The 14883-nt window shown below is 41.7% G+C and overlaps 1 protein-coding gene across 9 annotated transcripts in view; it reads left to right on the forward strand.

The window, feature by feature from the left end:
• Positions 1-14883, forward strand: part of Ncoa3 (nuclear receptor coactivator 3) — a 96095-nt gene that overhangs the window by 66582 nt on the left and 14630 nt on the right. For all 9 annotated transcript variants that reach the window (XM_069989949.1, XM_069989950.1, XM_069989944.1 and 6 more), the window contains 7 exons: positions 5421-5595; positions 6613-6798; positions 6966-7067; positions 11018-11158; positions 11398-11545; positions 12792-13183; positions 13334-14205. In XM_069989949.1, coding sequence (XP_069846050.1) covers positions 5421-5595; positions 6613-6798; positions 6966-7067; positions 11018-11158; positions 11398-11545; positions 12792-13183; positions 13334-14205 — 2016 coding nt within the window. The remainder of the gene's footprint in view (positions 1-5420; positions 5596-6612; positions 6799-6965; positions 7068-11017; positions 11159-11397; positions 11546-12791; positions 13184-13333; positions 14206-14883) is intronic.

The following is a 14883-nucleotide window of genomic DNA, read 5'->3' on the forward strand; positions in this document are numbered from 1 at the left end:
GTGCTAAATACATGTTCTATCTCTGAGTTGTATTCTATCTCTGAGCTACCCTACCTCCCCATTCCATTTTCTTTGTGGGAATTTTTTTTGCTGGAATTGAACATGGGACATTGAAAAGATAGACAAGTATGCTACCACTGAGTTGTACTGAGACTGATCCTGGGGCATTGAACATGGTAGACAAGGTCCTAGGAATTTTTTTTGTGTGTGTCAGTCATGGGGCTTGAATTCTGGACCTGGGCACTGTCCCTCAGCTCTTCAGCTTAAGGCTAGTGCTCTACCATTTGAGCTACAGCACCACTTCTGGCCTTTTCTGTTTATGTGGTGCTAAGGAATCGAATCTAGGGCCTCATTCATGCAAGGCAAGCACTCTACCACTGAGCCACCTTCTCAGCCAATCCTAGGAATTTTTAACAGGTACCATATATATATGGCAAAAAAAATAATAAGTTTCACTCGAAGACAGCGGTGGAAACTCTTTATGTAGTTAAACTTGTTCTTGTTTCAGCTAGGTTATTTCTGTTGCTTTTTTTTTCTTCCTTCTTCCAGTCCTGGAGCTTGAACTCAGAGCCTAGACACTGTCTCTGATCTTTTTGCTCAAGACTAGCACTCTACCACTTGAGCTACAGTGCCACTTTTGGCCTTTTCTGTTCATGTGGTACTGAGGAATCAAACCCAGGGCTTCATGCATGCTAGGCAAGCACTCTACCACTAAGCCACATTCCCAGCCCTCCTGTTACTTTTTAACTGGTAAAGTTTTATATTACTTTGTACAGTTTGATTAAGAAATGGTACTGGCTGGCTACTTACCACTTGGAATTATAAGGCAGGAAGATTTGGGGTTTGTGGTCAGCCTTGGCTACATAGCAAGACTTTGTCTCAGAAAAATAAAAAAATCTAAGCGTGGTAACACATGCCCAAAATCCTAACCCTTGGGAAGTAGAGTCAGAATGATGTTTTCACTCATGTCTGGCATTCTACCATCTTCACTTAGGACTTTTGTGTAGCTAATTAGACACGAATCTCCCAGTCTTGTGTGTCTGAGCTGCTTTTCACCACAATTTTCTGATCTCAGCCTCTTTAAGTAGATAGGATTATAGGTGTGAACCACCAACTCTGGCTAAGATTTTTTTCCTTATGTTTTCTTTACCTATATTAGTATTGTTTTAATTTTATTTCTTAAAATCTTTTTTTTAAAAATTCTTACCATTACATAGTTTATGTGCTGTTCTTGGTGCAGTTTTTTAAACTCCTGCATCTTCTCATCATCTTCACTTTTCTCCCTCTTTACTAGACTTTACTACACTTCATTTTTCCAATGCACCTTCTATTAGTGTTGTCACTTTTATCTTACTTAGACACTACACATTTTTTTTTGCTGTTTTCTCTTTCACAGGTATTGTAGTAGTTCTGGCTTCTTTTGGTGTTGTTACTATTATGATAGTTTTTGTTTTCTCTTCTCTGAGTGGCACTGACAATTGAGCCTCAAGAGAAGGCTGTTCACAGCCCCAAGTAAAACTGCAAGACAACATGAGTCTTCCAAAGGTTCAGAACTCTTTGATAGCTCAATCCAGAGATACTGAACTGATTGAAATGTCAATTCAAATATCTAGTTTTAAAAATGATCAGTGACCTCAAAAGGATTCAGATACAGCCAGGTGCCATAGCTTACTCCTTTAATCCTAGCTATTCAAGAGGTTGAGATATGAGGTTCTAAGCCAGCCCCAGTAGGAAAGTTCTTGAGACTCTTACCTCCAATAAACTACTCAAAAAAGCCAGAAGTGGTGCTGTGGCTCAGGTGGTAGAGCACTAGCCTTGAGCAAAAGAGCTCAGGGACAGTGCCCAGGCCCAGAGTTGAAGCCTCAGGACCAGCCAGGGGGGAAAAAAAAAGTTTATTTAAGACCAAGAAATTTGGGGCTGGGAAGGTGGCTCAGTGGTAGAGTGCTTGCCTTGCATGCCTGAGGCCTGGGTTCGATTCCTCAGCACCACATAAGCAAAAACAAAAAAGCCAGAAGTGGCTCTGTGGCTCAAGTGGTAGAGCGCTAGCCTTGAGCTGAAGAGCTGAGGGACAGCGCCCAGGCCCAGAGTTCAGGCCCCACGACCGCCCTCCCCCCCACCCCCCCCCCAAAAAAAAAAAAAAGACCAAGAAATTTAACAAACTGAGAAATTCATCAAGGATAGAAATTCTAAAGGCGGGGGGAGGGGGGGGGAGATGAAGAAATACAGGGAATTAGTTGCTCAGTAAATCAAATAAAAACTCAATAGACCAGGCAGAATAATGACTATCAAGGGTTAGACGCAGGTTGAGGAATTATTACATTCAGATAGCAATAAGTAAAATAAAAATAAAAGCAAGCATGACCACAGCATCCAAGACCTTGGTGATACAATTAAGAGATGAAATCTTTGAATCTGTGGTATAGATTTGAGAGCCAAGATACTGACTAAAAGCATGTGAAGCTTATTCAATGAAGTTATAAAAATAGAAAAGGAATTATAGCAGAAATGAAATTATAGTAAAAAAGAAATGGACATGAAAGTATATGAGACACTTAAATACACATGACCAGAGAAGAGCTACTTTTTTAAAATTAAATTTTATTTTATTTTTGTTGGTCATGGGGCTGGAACTGTGGGCTTGGGCACTGTCCCTGCACTCTTCAGCTCAAGCTTCTACTGCTTGAGCCACAGCGGCACTTTCAGTTTCCTAGTGGTTTATTGGAGATAATTTCCTTCCTGGGCTGGCTTTGAACCATGATCCTCAGATCTCAGTCTCCTGAGTAGCTAGGATGACAGGTGTGAGCCACCAGCACCCAGCTCTACTGTTTTATTTTAAAGTGCCTAGAGTACAGAACCAAGAAGCAATATTGAAAGATGCAAGAGAGAAAACACCAAATTACTTATAAAGACAAAACTATCATAACAATAGACATCAAACAGAAATCCTGAAAGCCACAGGAGCATGGACTGATGTCTTTAAAGCTCTGAAACAGAATGATTTCCACCCAAGACAGCTACGTTCTTTAAGAATCAGATCTTCCAATCAAGTAAGCATTGTAGAACACACATAAAAGAATACTACACACAGAAAATAATACACAAGATGAGAGGTTAGGAAAGAATAAATCTCACTAGGATAATAGATAAATGAGAAGTAGGAAAGTATCAAACATTAACTTAGTAAGCCAACAAAGCCCTAAGATGAAAAAAATAGTACATACCTAAAATATAAATGGAAAGATACAGACTTAAGCTGGGCACCAGTGCCTTTCACCTATTTTCCTATCTACTCAGGAGACTGAGATTCAGAGTGATCACACAAATTCTAATACAGCTGGGCAGAAATGTTTGAGACGTTGTCTCAGAACCAGCAAAAAGCCAGCCTGGAGGCGTGGCTCCGCTGATAGAATGCCTGCCATCTGGGCAAGCAAGCCTGGTGAGCCACTGCATTGGCATTCACCTCTCAAAGAAACAAAACAGAACAAAAGGACAACAAAAAACCAGAGAAGCTTCTTTCTGGTTCCTGTAATACTGGAATGTGCCAGGTGAAGGGCCTAATGGGTTGGAGGTGGAGTCTATTATAGTTCTCAGTGTTTAGTCTGGTGGTGTAGGGAGACCAAAGGGGCCAAGAGTCAGGTGAGTAGGGTCAGTCCATTTCATGTCTGCATTCACTTTAGAAGTTGGGTATTGAGAACTGCTTGTGGCCCCAATAAGTAGTCTGTTTGTTCCCATTTTGTGTACTCTTGGTTGGCATATGTTCAAGTCTATGGCTGTTCCTGCAGTGTGGGAGAGTAGGGGTGGCAAACAGCACTGAGCTGTGCACTGGAGGGAGGAAGCCTGCATGCGGCAGGCAGGAGGCTGGAGAACTCAGGGACCCACCAGACTGGGATAGGGGACAGAATGTTGTACCCTATCCCACTGTAGAGGAAGAGTAATTTACCAGCCACAAGTTTGGAACTGTTTCTGCAGGTGATGAGGCTCACTCCTTTTTTGCGTCACCATACCTCCACAGCTCAGGCTCCTTGCTCAATTTCTTGCTCCTCAAACTTCTTAGCTCCAGTGGGTTTGTGTACAGCCCTCCTCACAACTGGCTCTCTCCCACCTAGATAGCCTGTCTCCAGGGTCCTTGAGTTGTGATAGTTCCTTGTTTCCAGAACTTCTGAGTAGCTCATTCCTAAACCACAGATGGTGCTAACCATAGTACTCTGAAGTATAGGGAATGACAAAATGGGTACAGGGCTGCACACACGGAGTCAAGTCACTGTACACCAAATTCCCCTGCTACATTGAAGATTGTGAGAGCTTTGGGCTTATCTTGTGTGTAGATTTTGCCCCCAGCCACTTGTCATTATGGCTACCTGGCTTGCCTGGTGTTCTGTCTTTGTGACTCCACCTCTCCTCTTGGAATGGAGCTGTATTTGTTCCTTAATTTTCTTTGTGTAGCCTTTGTTTCTCCATGCTCTTCAGCCCTGCTTGGTCACCATGTTTGTGACTCTGATACTCTCCTTTCTCTATCTGAAATTGAGTCTGCCTTAGTTCCTCTGACTCTTCTCGTTTATGAAGGCTCCTGGAAGAAGCTTCTGATCTGCCACCTTACTCCTCTTCTTTACTTCACCTGGGATCGAACCTAGGATCTTGTGCTTATTTATTGGGCAAGTGTTTTACTACTTAGTCTTGGCTCTAACCTTCCTTCTCCACTCCCCTCCCATTATTTAAAAGCTCCTATGAATCTGTAATGACCAAAAAGTAGTCTAGACATTGTGCCTTTTCTATATTCTGTAGTAATGATGTTAATATGAATAGAATGGTGGTGGTAGTGATTGTAAGTCAGCAGTAATGTTTCCCAGTTTATGTATTTACTAAGGCTATTGTTATTAGTCAGGTAAGCCTCCCTAACAAGATCAAGGTGTTGGCAGGATTGGTTTCTCCCAAGTTCTCTGTTGTGGTTTGTCACTGTCTTTTTATTGGGGGGGGGGGGTTTGTTGGTTGTGGGGCCTGAACTCTGGGCCTAGGCACTGTCCCTCAGCTCTTCAGCTCAAGGTTAGCCCTCTACCACTTGAGCCACAGCACCACTTCTGGCTTTTTCTGCTTATGTGGTGCTGAAGAATCGAACCCAGGGCCTCATGCATGCAAGGCAAGCGCTCTACCACTGAGCCACCTTCCCAGCCCTGTCACCGTCTTTTTTAATGGGCTTTTCAAAAATGTGCATTCCTGGTGCCTTTTTAGTCTCTCCTTGTAAGGATACCAGTTATATTGGATAAGGTTCCTACTCTATGATCTCTGTTGTTCCTAATTACCTCCTTAAAGGCCCTACCTCCAAGTACAAGTTACATTGAAGGGGAGGTGCTACAGTCATGTGCATTTGGGGGAGGAGCTGCAGTTTGGTCCATATCAGCTTCCATTTATGTATCCCGTTTTAGGCATTGGATGGTTTCTTGTTTGTGGTAAATCGGGATGGAAACATTGTATTTGTGTCAGAAAATGTTACCCAGTATCTGCAATATAAGCAAGAGGACCTGGTTAACACAAGTGTCTACAATATCTTACATGAAGAAGACAGAAAGGATTTTCTTAAAAATTTACCAAAATCTACAGGTAAATTTTTTCTTTTCTTTTGTGTTTGTTTATTTGTTTGTTGTTTTGAGACAGGTCTCACGCTATGCCTAGGCTGGCCTCGAACTCCTGATCTCCTGCATCTGCCTCTCAATTGCAGGGATAGCAGGTGTATACATGCCCAGCTACAGTTAGGCTTTTAGAGTGTGCTTTCCAAACATATTTTATAAATTTCCTTGATTTATTTAATTAATTTATTTTTTTGTCGATCATGGTGCTTGAACTCTGGGCCTTGGTGCTGTCCCTCAGCTCTCCAGCTCAAGGCAAGCACTCTACCACTTGAGCCACAGCCCCACTTATGGTTTTCTGGTAGTTAATTTGTAGATAAGAGTCTCATGGACGTTCTGCTGGCTTTGAACTGCGATCCTCAGATCTCAGCCTCCTGAGTAGCTAGGATTATAGGTGTGAGCCACCAGCACCCCACTGATTATTTCTTAAAAACTTGAATGTACATTTTAGGAAGACCTGGAAACCAATTTCTATGAAAAAGGAAGTGATTAATAGCAAGATTTTCAAATATGTTCTCATTTAACTGAAAATATGGTATGCATTTTAGTGTACCAAACACACAACAAAATTCTGCTAAAAAGTTAAAATTATTTAAATTTTTGTATATTGCCATTCTGAAATGTTAGTATAGGTATTATGATAAACTTAATTAATGAGAAAGTTTAGCTTCAGTTCTCTTTCATTCATTTCTATGACAGGATTCTTGCCCTGTTGTCCAGGCTGGTCTTTAGCTCCATGGTCCAAACAGTCTTTTCTCCAGCCTCCTGAGTAGCTATGACCACAGACATGTAGCTTGAATTATTTTTATGTATTTTAAATGTGGAGTACTTCATTAATTTGCATGTCATTCCTGGACAGGAGATGTATTAATCTTCATCATTTCAGTTTTAGTACATATGTGCCAAAATGACTATATTATTACCTTGAATTCTTGATGATAGATTGGAGTTACCATATTTATAAAAAGTCATTTCAATTTGTTTTCCAAAGTTAATGGAGTTTCCTGGACAAATGAGACCCAGAGACAAAAAAGCCATACATTTAATTGTCGTATGTTAATGAAAACACATGATATTTTGGAAGACATGAACACCAACCCTGAAATGCGGCAGCGATATGAAACCATGCAGTGCTTTGCCCTGTCTCAGCCACGCGCTATGATGGAGGAAGGGGAGGGTAAGAGCATCATGTTTGCAAATCTGTGTTGCCCCAGCAGCCATACTTGGAGTTTTGTGACTTCACTGTTATAACTTCCTTACTGACATTTGTGTCCTGGCCTGTTTGTTGAATACCTATATCCAAAAGTAAATAGAGCCATTATCTGGCTGAATTTTGTATTGTAGACTTGCAATCCTGTATGATCTGTGTGGCCCGACGCATTACTACAGGCGAACGAGCGTTTCCATCAAATCCTGAGAGCTTTATCACCAGACATGATCTTTCAGGTAAAAACGGGGTGTGTATGTGTGTTCATTTTCACTCTTTAAGTTACACAGTTCAAATAATTGTGACTATTTTACATAATAATATACTCAAAATTCTCCAAGTTAAAAAAAATTATAAAGGTACCACAACTTTTCTCCAAGTAGTGTTTTGCATCACAATTTAATATTTTTACTTTAACTTCTAATCTGTTATAAAGAAAAAAGGTTTGAAAAAGCAGGTAACTTACTGACAACTTCTGAGTAATTTTTTTTTTTTTTTTGGTTTGGTTACTCGTGGGACCAGTTCTCTACCACTTTGAGCCACAGTGCCACTTTGGGTTTTGTGGTGGTTAATTGGAGATAAGAGTCTTAAGGAGTTCCTTGACCAGGCTGGTATTGAACTGGGATCCTCAGATCTCAGCCTCCTGAATCGCTAGGATTATACGTGTGAGCCACCAGCACTAAGCTTCTGAGAGTTAGTTCTTGATATCATCATGAACTTCATTCTTGGTCTGCCACTTTTTGTGACCACAGAAATCAAGAATTAAAGACATCATAGTTGACCTGAACATGGTGGTGCATACCTGTAATTTTGGCTCCAAGAGGCTGAGACAGGAGGACTGTGACTTTCAGGCTGTCCTGGGCTACTTAGTAAAAGTGTCTTAAAACAAGCATGCAAAAACAAAGAAGAGGGGCTGGGAAGGTGGCTCAGTGGTAGAGCACTTGCCTTGCATGCATGAGGCCCAGGGTTCGATTCCTCAGCACCACATAAACAGAAGAAGAAAAAAAGCCAGAAGTGGCACTGTGGCTCAAGTGGTAAGAGTGCTAGCCTTGAGGTGAAGAGCTGAGGGACAGTGCCCAGGCCCAGAGTTCAGGCCCACGACTGGAACCCCCCCCCCCCCCCCAAAAAAAAAAAAAAGAGACATCTAGTTGATAAGGCACATTGGCGATGTTAAACAGGATGACAGTGTTACCCATACTCACCATCAAGTTTACTAGTGGTGATACCAAGGGCCTGTCACATATGTTCTATGTCAGACATGAGAAAACCCAGGCTTGGGGACAGTGAGGCCTGGCTATTTTCTAACATCATGACTGATAAGAGCTTGCAGCTGATCTGCTTGACTTAAAGCCTATATTCTTGGCTTTATGTAACACTGACTTACCCACAGAGTGAACCCTTGATAAGTAACTTGATAAAATGGAGTAGTTTTAAACCAAGAAAACATTTCTATAGCTATTATAGGTTGTGTGTGTGTGTGTGTGTGTGTGTGTGTAGGACATAGGTAACATACATATATTGTGTTTTGTAACAAATAGCTATTTTCATGCTATCCATCCTTGTATGTCATCTTCAGTTAATGGTCTTGAGGCTGCTTGAGATAAATTTTCACAAATGAAAAAAATAGCAGAAAAGGAGTTTTGTATTTTGAATTGCCAATCTCTTTACACTGATGGATATTACTTTATATTGACTAAATTTCTCTGTATTTACTTGCCTTCTGATAATGGTGACAGGAATTGTAAGTGTCATATTTCCAGAATGGATCTCTCTGTACCTCTTAATATTTTTTTTTCTGGTCCTGGTCCTTGAACTCAGGGCCTGGTTGCTATTCCTGAGTCTTTTTGTGCTCAAAGCTAGCACTCTTAACACTCTGAACCACAGTGCCACTTCTGGCTTTTTCTGAGTACAAGTCTCTCAGACTTTTCTGCCCAGGCTGGCTTCAAACTGCTATCCTCAGATCTTAGCCTCCAGAGTAGCTAGAATTACAGTCTTAATTTTTATCTAAATAACTGTTATGTATTTGCTACTGAAAATACTTTCACCTAAGCAGTTTTATATATATATATATATATATATATATATATATATATATATATATTATATAATGTATATATATATTGAGTCCAGTCATGGGCCTGAACTCTGGGCCTGGGCACTGTCCTTCAGCTCAAGGCTAGCGCTCTACCACTTGAGCCACAGTGCCACTTCCAGCTTTTTGCTTTTTGCATATGTGTTGCTGAGGAATTGAACCCACAGCCTCAAGCCTGCAAGGCAAGTGCTCTACAACTGAGCCACCTTCCCAGCCTTACCTAAGCAGTTTAATGACTGGCATCTTCAAAAATCATCTCATCCATTACTTAATTACAAAAGCAATACCTGTTTACTATAAAAGGAGTTACTGAACTAGAAAAACTTTTTTTTTCTTTTTCTGGTTAACTTCATTTAAGAATGAGAGCCATCTTACCAAAGAGTTGGTAGAGTTGGTGGCATCTAGCTATCTGTTTCACAGGTTTGGTGCACACAGCAGTACTTCCTTTGGCTGCTAGAGAAACTTTATCCTCTGTCCTTCATGTGTTTCATTCAGTATACTTTTCCTAATCATCTGGTTTATTTTGACATGTGGCCTACCACTAAGCTCAGAGAAGGTGGTTGAGGACATACCTTTCCTAATCTCTGTTGTAGTGCCCAGTATTTTCTCTTTCCTGTCCTGCATTAGTTCCTTTTCCCTACTTTTTTCTCCATTAATGATTTTAAAACGTTAATCACTAGTATAACTCTGGATTTTTGTATGTAGTTCAATTCTAGAGCTGGCTTAGCAAGTATAAGCCCCAGGTTCTATTTTTAGTATTGCAAAATGTCTGACTTGACAACAACTTCTTCAGACTTGAGGCTCATCTCTGTTAGAGCATCTACATTTGTCCTTCCTCATTGTACACGTGGTTCACTTTCCCCTTCTGCCATGCTGGGGATGGAATCCAGGGCAGTGCACATTCTAGGCAAAAGCACTCTAACACTGAGCCATAGCCTCAGCCTCCTTCTTCACCGCCAGTAGCTTCTATAGAACTACTACTTAGTTGAAGAAGATCATGAGTTTTTTTAAGTTTCCAAACTCAGTTTTCTTAAGCATTTACTCTGTTTTAATGAACATATTATAGAGGTTGAATGAATTGGTCTTTCCTAATTTGAACGAAATCAATTATATTGTTGATTACTTCTTTCAAGTCATTTGTGGCCTCATGAGTCATGAGTTTCATCATCTTCAGGACTTAATAGCACTGTTAGCACTGAATGAAAGAGGTTTTTTGGTTTTTGAGTACTACTGCATTTTTTACTAAAACCTGGACAGAAAAGACAGGTAACTACTGGTAGTTGGTTTTTTTTTTTCCCCCTGTCAGTCATGGGGCTTGATCTCTGGTTGTGGGCGCTGTCCCTTGTGCTCTTCAGCTCAAGGCAAGCGCTCTACCGCTTGAGCCACAGCACCACTTCCGGTTTTCTAGTGGTTTATTGGAGATAAGAGTCTCACAGACTTTCCTGTCTGGGCTGCCATTGAACCACGATCCTCAGATTTCAGTCTCCTGAGTAGCTAGGATTACAGGCGTGAGCCACTGGTGCTCAGCAACTACTAGTAGTTGTGATACTAATATGAGCTTCAATTAAAAATGACCAGTTTCTGACTGAGGAACACATTTTATCCTAAGTACTATCTATATCATGTAAGTTGATCAGTTTTTGGCCTGGACATCTAAATGCAAGCCAACGAGGTCCACTTCAAAAACATAAATCCCCTGGAACGATGCCCCTTTCAGGCATGTATCCTTTCCAGTCCGTTGATGTGGCCACCAGCCTTGAGGCTCACTGAATTCTTTTCTTCAAGCTTCCTTCCTGAGTGGACAGAGGGCTAAAATTATGAATCCTCTAGTCACTTAGGCTTTCTGGTGACCAGCTCCACCTTGTGGCAAGGATTCTTTTGAGCCACTAAGATACTCATATTAGGAAATCCCAGGATCTAGGGGATCTAGAGGGACAGATACATTACTATACCAAAGCAGAACATGTCACTGTGAGAGCTTCCTGCAGGACTGTGTCCTTAAGAAAAGGCAAACGGAAATTTGCAGAAGTGCTAACTCATGGGTGTGCAGCAGTAAATACTTGACAGGCTTTGAATCTTTTATTTTCTATATAATAGGAAAGGTTGTCAATATAGATACAAATTCTCTGAGATCTTCCATGAGGCCTGGCTTTGAAGATATAATCCGAAGGTGCATCCAGAGGTTTTTTAGTCTGAATGATGGGCAGTCATGGTCCCAGAAACGTCACTACCAAGAAGGTAAAGACATTTGGGGTTTGACCCTTGGTCTTGATTACTGTTGGTTGTATGTGCTCCAATAACTGTATGCATGACATTTGTGTATATAATTCTTGAGCCTACCTACTTTTTTGCTGCATATCTAATCTTTCACATGGCTTAAAAAATTTTATACTTGAAATATGATTTCTTTCTCCTCTCTATATGTATTTGTTTTGCCAATTGTTGATATTAGTAAGTAATAGTGTGTTTTCCCACAGCTTACATTCATGGCCATGCAGAAACCCCTGTGTATCGATTCTCCCTGGCTGATGGAACTATAGTGACTGCACAAACAAAAAGCAAACTCTTCCGAAACCCTGTAACAAATGATCGCCACGGCTTTGTCTCAACACACTTTCTTCACAGGTAGAGAGGTTACATTTGTGTTAAGTGCATCCATTATTATTAGTGTAAAAAGGCAAACAATAAGAGAGAAAGCAAGATGGATGGATTTTGGTGATGTGATTTTAGATATCTAGATTGTTTTCTTTAAGGTTATATTTTTATGTAAAAATATTTATTCACTAAATAATTCCTGGGAGATGGGAAGGCTAATGGATAAAAAAGTATATGAATAATTACTTAGGTGGTCACAAAGTGATTACTTTTTTTTTTTTTTTTTGGGGGGGTCCGGTCGTGGGGCCTGAACTCTGGGCCTGGGTGCTGTCCCTAAGCTCTTCAGCTCAAGGATAGTGCTCTACCACTTGAGCCACAGTGCAACTTCCTGCTCTTTTTCTTTTTGCTTATGTGGTGCTGGGGAATCGAACCCAGGGCCTCATGCATGCAAGGCAAGCGCTCTACCACTGAGCCACCTTCCCAGCCCCAAAGTGATTACTTTTGTGTTACCTTTTATTTCTAGTGATTTTAGGGACTCAATTGAAAATACACTTAATAACTAACAAAAGAAAGCACCAGCTGGGTGCTGGTGGTTCATAACTGTAATCCTAGCTACTCAGGAGACTGAGATCTGAGGATCATGGTTCAAAGCCATCCCAGGCAGGAAAGTCTGTAAGACTCTTATCTCCAGTAAACCATGAGAAGTGGTGCTGTGACTCAAGTGGTAAAGTGCTTTCCTGGAGCTGAAGAGCTCAAGGACAGTGCCCAGGCCCAGAGTTCAAGCCCCGTGACTCCCCCCACCCTCACCCCTCCCCCCCCCCAAAAAAAAAAGCATCTACTGGTGCTGGCAATGATAAAGAACATGTGAAGGAGAGTGTTTATCTTTTGATTATCTTGAATATTTTCCAGATACTTGCAGGGTAAGCTAGATATGCAGCAAAGATTCAGGTAACATGGCTATGTTGGTCCTGTGCAGTACTGTGGTGGTACTGATTATTTGTAATTCCCAGCTTATTAAAAAGTATTATTATGTTAATTTAGTGATCAGTACTTAAATTGGACTTATCACTAGGTATTAGAATGGCACCTAATAGAAATTATTTCCCCAATTAGTTTATACTTCGTCTTCTCTTTTCACTTCCCTTGTTCCCTCAATAATCCAATCTCCTTTCCTCCGATTCTCTCCCCTCCATTTTGTATTCTTCTCCCAAGTCTGAGTCACTGCTTTAATGCCTGTAATTTTTTAGTAAAAGTTTTATGTTGTGTTTCTTTGCAGAGAACAGAATGGGTATAGACCAAACCCAAATCCTGTAGGACAAAGCATTAGACCTTCTGCAGCTGGATGCGGCAGTTCGGTAGGCAGCATGAGCATGTCGCCAAACCACAGCTTACAGATGCTGAGTGGCAGGGCCTATGGCTTGGCAGAGCCCAGCACCACAGGGCAGATGAGTGCTGCTAGGTATGGGGCTTCCAGTAACATAGCTTCACTGACCCCTGGGCCAGGCATGCAGTCACCGTCTTCCTACCAGAACAACAACTATGGGCTGAACATGAGTAGCCCCCCACATGGCAGTCCTGGTCTTGGCTCCAACCAGCAGAATATCATGATCTCTCCTCGTAATCGTGGGAGCCCAAAGATGGCCTCACACCAGTTTTCTCCTGTTCCAGGTATTCTTGTTAGCATTTCCTTTTATTTTTTTTCTTTTCATACCACTGTACTTCTGAGTAAATCAGTTTTATGAAAGACACTTTGAAGTGTCTTTTTTTTTTTTTTTAAATGTCTGATAGTGCAATTCTCTTACTCTTCTCCACATCTAGGTATGCACTCCCCTATGGGATCTTCTGGCAGTACCTCAAGCCACAGCTTTTCCAGCAGCTCTCTCAGTGCCCTGCAAGCCATCAGTGAGGGGGTGGGGACGTCTCTCTTATCCACTCTGTCTTCACCAGGCCCCAAATTGGATAATTCTCCCAACATGAATATGACTCAGCCAAGTAAAGGGAGCAGTAGTCAGGATTCAAAGAGTCCCCTAGGCTTGTACTGTGACCAGAATCCAGTGGAGAGTTCAGGGTGTCAGTCAAATAGCAGAGATCACCTCAATGACAAAGAAAGTAAGGAGAGTGGTGGAGAAGGATCTGAAAATCCAAGGGGGCCTTTGGAAAGCAAAGGCCATAAGAAGTTACTGCAGTTACTTACCTGCTCCTCTGACGACCGAGGCCATTCCTCCTTGACCAACTCCCCTTTGGATTCAAGTTGTAAAGATACTTCTGCTAATGTTACCAGCCCCTCTGGAGTCTCATCCTCGACACCAGGAGGTGTGTCCTCCACATCCAATGTGCACGGGTCACTATTACAAGAGAAGCATCGTATTTTGCACAAGTTGTTGCAGAATGGAAATTCACCGGCCGAAGTAGCCAAGATTACTGCAGAAGCCACGGGGAAAGACACTACCAGTGTCACCACCTGTGGCGAGGGAGATGTCAAGCAGGAGCAACTAAGTCCAAAGAAGAAGGAGAACAACGCTCTTCTGAGGTACCTGTTGGACAGGGACGATCCTAGTGACACACTCTCTAAAGAGTTACAGCCCTCTGTGGAAGGGATCGATAATAAAGTGACTCAGAGTAGCAGTTCTACCATTCCCAGCTCCAGCCAAGAGAAAGACTCAAAGATTAAGACAGAAGCAAGTGAAGAGGTAATTTATTTTCTCTATGCCATCTCGGGTTGCATTTCATTATTTCTGTGTTAGTTGGATAACTTGGTATAAATTACGTGTGTGTGGGGGGGGGGGGGAGGGTACCGAGTTTGAATTTGGGCCACCTGATTAGTCAAGTATTGTACCACTTGAGATACACTCTCAGCCTTTTTCCTCCTCCCCCTCCCCCCCCCCCCCCCCCCATAGGTCTTGCACTTTTATCCAGGCCAGCCTTGGACAGAGATCCTCCTACTTCTGCCACAGTCCTGTGTGGCTGGAATTACAGGTGTGAATCATCATGCCAGGCTTGTTTTTTGGGCTAGTCTTGCTAACTTTTTTGCCCAGGTTGGCCTTGAACCTACTATTGCAGCCTTCCAAGTAGCTACATCATAGGTGTGGGCCACTGTACTAGCAAAGTTAGTTGTTCTTGACTTTCAGTTTTTTAGTAATTTTTTTTTGGGGTGTTAGAAAAGTGTTATCATGCAATTTAGAAATGTGTATTTTCTAAAATGTGAGTATAATTTTTTTTTTGAGACGGTCTCACTATGAAATAGCCCAAGTTGGCCTCAAACTTGCAATCCGCCTATCACAGGTGTGTACCACACCTAGCTAAACAATTTTTTTTTTTAATGGTATTTAGAGTTGAATCTAGGGTCTTGTGCTTTCTAGGAAAGTACT

This window comes from Dipodomys merriami, unplaced genomic scaffold (assembly GCF_024711535.1).
Source record: "Dipodomys merriami isolate MVZ:Mamm:240054 unplaced genomic scaffold, mDipMer1.0.p SCAF_39, whole genome shotgun sequence".
NCBI classification, from domain to species: domain Eukaryota; kingdom Metazoa; phylum Chordata; class Mammalia; order Rodentia; family Heteromyidae; genus Dipodomys; species Dipodomys merriami.